This window comes from Penaeus japonicus, unplaced genomic scaffold, assembly GCF_977035675.1.
Source record: "Penaeus japonicus unplaced genomic scaffold, GWHDUDI00000001_assembly GWHDUDI00000031, whole genome shotgun sequence".
Lineage (NCBI taxonomy): Eukaryota > Metazoa > Arthropoda > Malacostraca > Decapoda > Penaeidae > Penaeus > Penaeus japonicus.
This window is the reverse complement of record NW_028234433.1, coordinates 16,206,075-16,216,074: the sequence shown is the minus strand read 5'-3', so window position 1 is coordinate 16,216,074 and position 10,000 is coordinate 16,206,075. Positions and strand designations below refer to the sequence as shown.

Sequence of the window (10,000 nt, the reverse complement as noted above, 5' to 3'; positions counted from 1 at the left end):
GCAGAGATCATAAGGGAATGGGCTGGATTAAGACCATGCAGAAATAAAGGAGTGCGACTGGAGGCAGACGAGGTGAAAGTTGGGTCTCGTAATATTCCTGTAAGTTACTTTGCTGATTACATCAATAACTCAACCATAATTAGTTGTTCATATAATCTATTATACATAACTTGCACACAAATAATAAAATAACAAGTATGAAATTTTTATAGCAGCCTCTAATATTTGGTAATTTGTTACAGGTGGTTCACAACTATGGACATGGAGGCTGTGGAGTGACAATGTTCTGGGGATGTAGCAAAGAAACTGCTTCAATTGCAGCAGACTTAATCCAAAAGCACCATGGACCCATTAGTAAACTGTAGTGTAACTTTAGGGAAAACATTACCGTTCCCAAGAACTTCAATTCAGGAGTTCCTGCAAAGTTCAATTTCATAGGCTGTTTTTATAATAAAATGGAAATACTGAATGCGAAATTGAATGTGCCACTTATATACTTTTGTATTTCTGAAATTCTGACTGATCGTTTTAATTTGTTTGACAAATGTTTAGATATTTTTGAATATCTATCTTACATTTTTATCAAGCTAAAGCAAATTTGGAGAAACTTACAGAAAGTTGCAAATCACTCTTGTGTCCTAAGAGCTGTATTATTTTCTGAATAATTATAATTGTAGTTTTCCTATTGCTCACAATTAGCCACCTTTAACATCCAGCTCAATTTTTCTTCAAGAATTCCCACACTATTTATCTATTATGTACTCATAGAAACAATGTACTGGTCAAAATCTTCTGCAGTAGTCCAACAAAGACTTGTTTGGTATTTACTCTATATCCTTTAAAACTTTCATTTTCTTGTAATTTCACAGAAACGTTTTTATATCTGTTAGTTATTGTTTACTAATATACATCCATAACAGTATCTATGTGGTATTTTTTTCCTTGTTAAAATAACCATTTCTTAAATTATTGATATGTAACAATATATGAAAGCATATTAAAGGGATTAAAAGAATTCATAAATTATTATTTTTAACAACACTCTGAATTCTTGGGACACTTCTTACTTCATGTGGGTGAGAGAGTGAAAGGTGGAAAAAAACAACTTTATACTTAATTAGAGGGCAAATCAAAACAAGGCATTACTCCCGATGTTTTATATCACCAAAGAGAATAAATATAATAATAAAGGTAACATAGTTAGGGCTGATTTAATCAGTAAAAAAAAATGCACAATTGCAAAATGACAAGTTGTTAATAATTTATGTAAACGTCATATTTACATCTTAAAACAGAAGAACTATGATCGTGTCTCTAATTATGAAAAAAATCACTTTTCCTACACCATTAGTATTAGATCCCCAATATGTTGCCATTCTAACTCTTTGGTAACAGGAAACTGGCAGTGCATCCTGAAGGCCTTAGGATGAGGGTTTGTTCTCTTTGTTCCCGTCATCAGTCTGCTTCTTGTGTTGGTCTTCCGGCTTCATTGCAGGGAAGAATAGGACTTCCTTGATGTTGTAGGAGTTAGTTAAGAACATGGCCAGGCGGTCGATGCCCATGCCCCAACCACCTGTGGGTGGGAGTCCATATTCTAAGGCAGTGCAGAAGTTCTCATCAATCATTTGTGCTTCATCATCTCCAGCTGCCTTGTCCTGTGCCTGCTGTGCAAATCTGGCTCTCTGGTCAAGTGGGTCATTGAGCTCAGTGTATGCATTGCAGATTTCCTTCTTGGCTACAAAAAGCTCAAACCTCTCAGTTAGTCCCTTGATTGAACGGTGATATTTGGCAAGAGGACTCATTACTTGGGGATGATCCATGATAAAGGTTGGGTGAATACATTTTTCTTCCAAAAACTTTCCAACCAACTTGTCTAACAATCGTGCAGCAGTGCGAGGTGGAGGGCACTCTATTCCATGCTTCTCACACAAATCACTTAAAGTTTTGCGTGCTTCCTCGGTATTTAGCTGATCTGGGGCTGGTAGTTTTACATTAAGTATCTTCTCAAGATCTGGGAACATGTGAATTCTTCGGTAGGGAGGCTTAAAATCAATTTCAAATTCCTCACCATCTTGATCTTGGAATTTCACATTGTATGAACCACAAATACTATAAACCATCCCAGACATCAATTTCTCTGTAAGTTCAATCAAGTCATTATAATCTGCATAAGCCATATAGAATTCACAAGTTGTAAACTCTGGGTTATGAGTGAGATCAATGCCTTCATTCCTGAACTGTTTCCCAATTTCATATACTCTGTCAATACCTCCAACAATAAGCATCTTGAGGAACAGTTCAGGAGCAACTCTCAGGTAGAGATCCATATCCAAGTCATTATGATGTGTGATGAAAGGCTTAGCTGTGGCACCACCAGCAATCATGTTCATCATTGGTGTTTCCACTTCCAGGAAGCCCATGTCATCAAAGAACTTACGAATGTACGAAATAATGTTAGCTCTAACGATGAACTTCTTGCGGATGTCCGAATTAATTATAAGGTCAAGATATCTCTGTCTGTACCTGGTTTCCTGGTCCTTTACACCATAATGGAGATGTGGAAGCATGTGAAGACATGGAGAAAGGATTTCAATCTTGGATGGACGGATTGACAGTTCACCAGTCTTGGTCCGCAAGACAATTCCCTTGACTCCAATGATGTCTCCACGACGGACTCTGTTGCAATCATCCATGAAACTCTCCTCACTTTCATAGAATTTCAGATTTGCCATTACCTGTGTGAAGACAAACAAAACTGTAAGATGGTAAAGTATTTTTTATATTCACATCTTGATACAAGTTGTACTTTTACAATTTCTGCTTTTAACCAACATAACCAGCTACTGTCAGTGCAATTAACCCATTGCGGACGAGGATAGATTTGCTTACCCAGTCTCCAGGATATGTTTTATTTTAGAGAGAGGCAGCTTGGAGCAACATAATTTGTATCTTCCCACTCTCTTTTGTCATTCATTGTAAAACTAGAGCCGTTTTTGTTTTATTGAGTTTAGAGACTTATATGTGCCATATGACAGGCTCTATCAGTGCTACAGTTGACTAAAATTGTAGTATATGATCCATATTAGTTCATTATTTTCCTTATACTCAGTGTGATAGAAGTGTTGCTGTTTTATGGGAGGACAAAAGGCAACTTTATTTTTTCATATTTTTGTGCTGTCATGAACAAATATGAAACATATAACCACCTACAATGAAGATAACATGAAAAGGTAGGGAAGAGGAATGAAACCTGTGATTGTGACTGAGTACCACAGTGAAAGGCATCCATATTGGCACAGGAGCACATTTTAGACATGGGTATGGATTGAGTCACCTTCCTCTTCTCGTTCTGCCTGCACAATCTTCATCGGCGGTACTTTATAGCAAGAGGTTGTCAACTTAGTGTGCCATCGCTCTATATAGATAGTGCCTGCTAGAGACCGTGGATGGGTGCCATTCAAGGCTCTCTCTCCTGCTGGTGCTATGAAAAAGTGGTCCCATCTAGGTTTAGGACGTTAAGTTTGCTTACTATTACTGTAATTACAGTAATTATGACTGCAGTTGCCATCATCACTCACTCTTTTATCATAGCAAAATAACATAGCACAGTGATCCAAAATCCCCAAGCGTCATATATGTCATGACACTTGTCATCAGGCTAAAGCTCCTACGTCATGTATTTCATGACACCTGTCCGTAATGGGTTAAACACAAAAGTCTAGATTTGAAACAGGAATAAAAAATTCTTTAGCAAGTATTTTAATTCTTACAGCAATGGAGTAAAGAACCAATTTTTTTTTCAATAAGCAATAATTTGATGAAGTCTAAAAATGGACAAAACCTATGGAATTTGAAAATGTAGTAAAAATAACATAAAACACTATCTTCAGACAAATACAATCCTGAAGAAAAATTAGTCTTCTACACACAAACTTCCAAACCACCAAAACTGCAATATGCACTTTACCTTGTTAATATGCTTAAAATAAATAATTATTGTTGAAATTGCCACTAATTACAATAAAAGTGAAATATAGTATGTAACTTTAAGTGCTAAAAATTACGAGTATAATTACAGTATTGTTGGGTACAACAAGTGTTTAAATTTGGGGAAAAAAACAAATTCGGTTTCACATTCTGTGTGAATCAAAATTAAAACCTTTCCAATATGGAATCACAAAGAGACTATTCCTCAACCAACCTGTAGCTTGACTCCTTCCCCTCGCAGGTCATAGAAGCGCAACTTCTGGCTGCTCTCTCGGATGGCATGGACCCTGCCGGCCACGGTAATCTCCTCCTTTCCCTCTTCATTCTGCCCCAGGGTACTGTACTTCTCCAGGAACAATGTGAGTGAGGTAGACACATGGAATTTGTGAGGATACACTGCTTTACCTTCATTCTTCATCTGCTGGACTTGCTGGGTTCTCAGTTTAAGGTATTCATTAGGACTGATTTCCTCTTCATTCTCCTGCAATGGGCATGAAAAGCTTAATATTTATGAACTAGGAAAAGGGGTCATATTTGATTTTTATTTTTTTTTGCATTGAGAAAAAATGATACTGCATAATGCTATTAATTATCTCTACGTACAAGAAAACATCAAGTTCTCCTTTGAAAGAGGAAATAGGAAACATATATAAGACATATTAAAAAGAATGCTGATGAGTATTATAGAAATTAATTAATAAAAACGGTCAATATAAAACTACATATATACAATTTACATTTCTGTAAAAAAAAAGAAAAAAAAAAAAAAAAAAAAAAAAAATACATTATTTACAATACCTTCTTAGGTTTTGCAGCCTGTACAGCCTGAGGCTTATTGGCTTCTTTTTCTGCCTTTTCTTGGGCCTTCTTCTCAGCCTTCAGTCTCCTTTTCAGCTCACTGCAAATGAAAATGGAAGGTTATTGCAGAAATTAAGAGAATGAACATAAAAATCAATCTGTACTTGAGTGAAAACAAAAACATAAAATTGGGAGGACCTATGAAAAAAAAAAAAAAACTCACGTGCAGCACAAGTCTATATCAAAATCTATACTGCAGATAAAATAACATTAATTACCAAAGAACACTAAACATCAACAAGTAATATTATAAAAGACAATAGAAAATAGACTGAAAACCTACTCTATCAAAGGGCATAAAAAATCTGTGTCAAACTATCACACCAGCACACAAATATATAATACATCAGTAACAATACAGAATTCAAACTAAATCTCAAAATGAAAACCAGGAGGAAATATGTAAAAACTGATAGAATTACCACATTTGATTAAAAAAAAAAAGGTCTCTATCAGTTACATTGGATTGGATCTATGGACTAATAAGCCAGTAGTCTGTAACATCATAGCAGCTGTGATAAACATCTAACCAATCACAATAGTGATGCCCAGACCAATTAGTGACAGCATCCCTTTGCTCCAAAGATTTCTAGGGACATCAGGGAAATGACGTTACACAATCAAATTCTTTAATTTTGTATAAAATTTAAGCTGTATTCACAATTTCACTTCGAGTAATATAAAAGAAAATAGGATATTGTTAAACATATCTTGAGGTAATGCTATGATCTAAATAAAAGATTCTTTTGATATCAAGAGAGGGTGGATGAAACATCATATGCAGCTGGATAAAACATTCCCATGAATCAACCAGCCTCTCTCTAAATGAGGTTGGAACTAAATGAACAAGTACACTTGCTCAAAAATAAGCCCATGCACTATGTTACAACAATTATGTTACAACCTTCTTTTAGAAATATATAATGGAAATGAATTTAAAACATAAATGATGTTCATGAACTTTTTTCACAAATCAGAAAAAAGTCTGCTGCCTTTGATGTTTCACCAACCTGCGGGATGAATATGAGGAGTAGGACTGGCAATTGGCCGAACAGCCTGAGAAAGCTACGAGTCGGTTCCCCCGAGTCTCCAAGACTCGGGAACCCTGGAGGACCGCTGTTTGTAGTAAGTACCTCAACATCCTTATCCTCCTGTATATTACAGAATTCTACCTGAAATAGGTTTGCATATTCTTAATATCTATGAAGAAGCCACAGCCTCACATTTCTAGGTAGAATAAATCGGCTAAATGTATATACACTTTCAAATGAGTACTTCATGCCCAATTCTTGTCAAATGATTATACAACAATTTAATTCTTGATGGTCAATATAGTATTCATCCATGAACACAAAAGAACATGGAATATCATTCAATGAAAAGAAGATATGTAATCAATGCATTTCAATTAGCCTGTCATCAAAATAACATGTAATTCTGATGATGAGGCCAAAGAAATCCATTAATTAAATTTCATTCATATCTTCCTCCACATTCGTCATATTTAATTCTGCTTATGAAACCCTATATTACCATAAATAAAAGAGTAGAATTTTTGTTCAAATTTTGACTCATAGTGAAACCGAATAAAATAAATAATTTTTAACCCATTGCAGACGGAGATAAATTTGCTTGCCCAGCCTCCAGGATAGGTTTTATTTTAGAGAGAGACCACTTGAAGCAATATAATTTGAAGCATCCAAATCTCTTTCAGTCATTCATTGTAAAACTAGAGCGGTTTTTGTGTTTTATTTTTTTGTGTGTTTTATTGAGTTTAGAGACTTATATGTGCCGTATGACAGGCTCTATCAGTGCTGCAGTTGACTAAAATTGTAGTATGTTATCCATATTAGCTCATTATTTTCTTTATACTCAATGTGATAGAAGTATTGCTGTTTTATGGGAGGACAAAAGGCAACTTTATTTTTTCGTATTTTTGTGCTGTCATGAACGAATACGAAACATATAACCACCTACAATAAAGATAACAAGAAGAGGTAGGGAAGAGGAATGAAACCTGTGCTTGTGACTGTGAGTGCCACAGTGAAAGACATCCATATTGGCACAGGAGCACATTTTAGACACTGGGTATGGATTGAGGCACCTTCCTCTTCTTGTTCTGCCTGCACATCCTTCATCGGTGGTACTTTAGAGCAAGGGTTCATCAACTTAGTGTGTGCCATCGCTCTATACAGACAGTGCATGCTAGAGACCGTGGATGGGTGCCATTCAAGGCTCTCTCACCTGCTGGTGCTAGAAAAAAGTGGTGCCATCTAGGTTTTGGACGTTAAGCTTGCACGATATTACGGTAATTATAGTAATTAGGACTGCAGTAGCCATCATCACTCATTCCTTTTTCATAGCAAAATAAAATAGCACAGTGATCCAAAATCCCCGAACATCGTGTACGTCATGACGCCCGTCGTCAGGCCAAAGCTCCTACGTCATGTATGTCATGACACCCGTACGCAATGGGTTAATATAGTCATAATATACTGTGCAGAGCATTCTGATTGGCTAGCTTAAGCTGACATTGTTTACCTCTGTCCCCTTTGTACATGGCTCCAAAGTTTAAGAAGGCTTTTAGCAAAGTTGATATATGATACATTTAGTAAACAGCCATTAATAATAACAATAATAATAAGTATAATAAAAGAAGAAAACAAAGAAAGAAAAGATGCAATGCACTAATTAATTAAATATTTAAAACCCTGTGATTAATCATGACTCAGCACAAAGGAGGTAGGGCTTAACCCATTAACGATGGGTGATTTGTTTTTTCATCAAACATAATGCACGAGCTCTGGCCTGACAATGGGCATGATGTAAGGGGATTTTGGATCACTTATTTTATTGTGCTATGAGTAATGAGTGAGTGATGATGACAATTGCATTAGCAAAATGGTTTCACCTATCATCCAAAACCTAAATGGCACCACTTTCTTCTAGCACCAGCAGGAGAGAGAGCCTTGAATGGCACCCATCCAAGGTCTCTAGCCAGCACTATATAGTGATGGCACACAAGAAGTTGCTGACCCCTTGCTCTAAATTACCATAGATGAAGGATGTGCAGGCAGAACGAGAGGAAGAAGGTGACTCAAACCAAGCTCAATGTCTACTATGTGCACCTGTGCCAATGGGGATGCCTTTTACTGTGGCACTCACAGTCATAAGCATAGGTTTCCTACCTCTTCATGTTATCTTTATTGTGGATAATTATATGTTTCATATTTTTTCATGACTACATAAATACAAAAAAAAAAAGTTGCTTTTTGTCCTCCTGCAAAACAGCAATACTTCTATCACACCGAGTCTAATGAAAAAAATGAGCTGATATGGACCCTGAAGTACAATTTTAGTCAACTACAGAATTGATAGACTGAAATAACAGATATGACTGAATACAGTAAAAAAAAAATAATAAATAAATAAATAAAACACAAATATGGTTCTGGCTCTACAATGCGTGACTAAATGAGAGTAGAAAAAGTCAAAGTATGTTGTGTGAAGTTGCCTCGCTCTGAAATAAAAACCCATCCTGGAGCCTGGGTAAGCAAATCTATCCCCCGTACACAATGGGTTAAGTAGGGTTAGTTGTAAACTATGACTTCTTTCTAGATGACATGGTATTACTCATTTCTTACTACCTTGAGGTGATATAGGCAAGGTCATGTATGCCTATTAATTGGCTACTTTGTGACAGAATTTATGGAATCGTGTGTAAATAACAAAACAAAAAAATAAGATTATCAAAGGTCACTTGTCCAAATTGGTGAGATCTATCTATGCAACTGCATAAATACATTTTATCGCATTCTGTCAGTGTCTCTGATGTTGTGCAACTTAATTTTTGGAAACAAATCTGTACAAAGCTTTGCAATAAACCTCCCACATGCAAACTCAGCAACATATAGCCTGGACTGGTGTGTAACGGGTGTCATGACACGCATGTCGGCACCAATCAGGCCTAAGAAGTGCGCACACAGTCAGGAAGTATTATGGCTGTAACGGTGCTAGCTCTAGAGCTACAGGATTCCAATGTCAGCCTAATCTCACATTTTATAATGGAATTATGGAAAAATATTGTTTGGGCTAGTTTACGCTACCCGGAGGGGGGGAGAAAACCCTTTCCCCATACCTCTAATTCTTAGCCAGTGCCGCTAGTGTCGTAGACTGCCCGCCTTGACAGCCAGTTAGGTCGTTAGGCACCCCCATAGGCAATGGGTTAATGAAAAAAGTTATAAAGTATTATTTTGACATAATACATATGATGGAGTTTTGTTGGTCTTTGCTGGAGCATGAAAGTGTGGAATCCACTAGTAAAGATGTTGAAAAGCGTCATGGCCTTATCTCTACTTTCTGCTGATTACGATGAATACTAACATATTATAAATGCATTACCTTAGTTTTTCCCTATCTATTTGCAGTAATGAACACTAGCTAATTTTCAAACTGCATTCCCTGCATTCTTTTTTATACTGAAAAGTTAAGTATGTTTGTTTACAGATTCTGTTTTTGCTTGCTTTAGAAATGACCAAACTCTCTAGCATGCATGGCACAGGTGAACAATATCAAGCTTTTTGGAAATCAGATATAACAGCCATCGTGTTATCACCTCGCCAAGATTAGCACAGCTTAGGAGTCAGAAAAATTATTGTGACTGGGTCTTAAAAAATATGCAATCCTTATTCTTGTCTTACAGTAATCTGTATATTAGAATCCACTGGAAAATCCCAGTCTTCAAGAATTCACACATGAACTTATTACAAACTACAATTCATATTCAAAGTATTTCTATCTAATTATCATGGCAAACAACAGAATGTCTCAATATTATTTCCTACAAATTTTGGCTGACGTAAGACACCACATGGCGGCTTGGCATTTGTTCCATGAATAAAAAAACATACGTCTATTTACTAAAAAATGGACAACATTACTATAGATTAACCATATGTTCACAAAGTGGAATAGTAGATTGCATAACGGAAATAAACCGGAGTGTTAAAAAGGGTTAATTATTATAAAATACGAAGCAATCTGGCCGATATATCTCCCGCTTCCACGCATGGAAAAACATACCATTTCCCCGCAACCATATGTTTACAGCCATATATCCATCATTGCAAACAAACCACAGATCCTCCTCAATGCA

General features: G+C 36.3%; 2 protein-coding genes across 5 annotated transcripts in view; one reads left to right on the top strand and one right to left on the bottom strand.

Moving 5' to 3' along the window:
* The window catches only part of Daao2 (D-amino acid oxidase 2), an 8,401-nt gene extending 7,479 nt beyond the window's left edge, over window positions 1–922 (top strand). For both annotated transcript variants that reach the window (XM_043010437.2, XM_043010436.2), the window contains 2 exons: window positions 1–99; window positions 243–922. The exon at window positions 1–99 is cut by the window's left edge and continues 3 nt beyond it. In XM_043010437.2, the coding sequence (XP_042866371.2) occupies window positions 1–99; window positions 243–365 (222 nt within the window). In that variant the 3' untranslated portion in view covers window positions 366–922. The remainder of the gene's footprint in view (window positions 100–242) is intronic.
* Window positions 923–1,142: 220 nt separating this feature from the next.
* Window positions 1,143–10,000, bottom strand: part of LysRS (Lysyl-tRNA synthetase) — a 9,156-nt gene continuing 298 nt past the window's right edge. The window contains exons 2-5 of one of the 3 annotated variants that reach the window (XM_043010434.2): window positions 5,856–6,017; window positions 4,786–4,885; window positions 4,202–4,468; window positions 1,143–2,735 (exon numbers count right to left, since the gene is read on the bottom strand). In XM_043010434.2, coding sequence (XP_042866368.2) covers window positions 1,422–2,735; window positions 4,202–4,468; window positions 4,786–4,885; window positions 5,856–5,986 — 1,812 coding nt within the window. In that variant the 5' untranslated portion in view covers window positions 5,987–6,017 and the 3' untranslated portion in view covers window positions 1,143–1,421. The remainder of the gene's footprint in view (window positions 2,736–4,201; window positions 4,469–4,785; window positions 4,886–5,855; window positions 6,018–10,000) is intronic. The other 2 variants (XM_086555775.1, XM_043010435.2) reach the window with 2 other exon arrangements.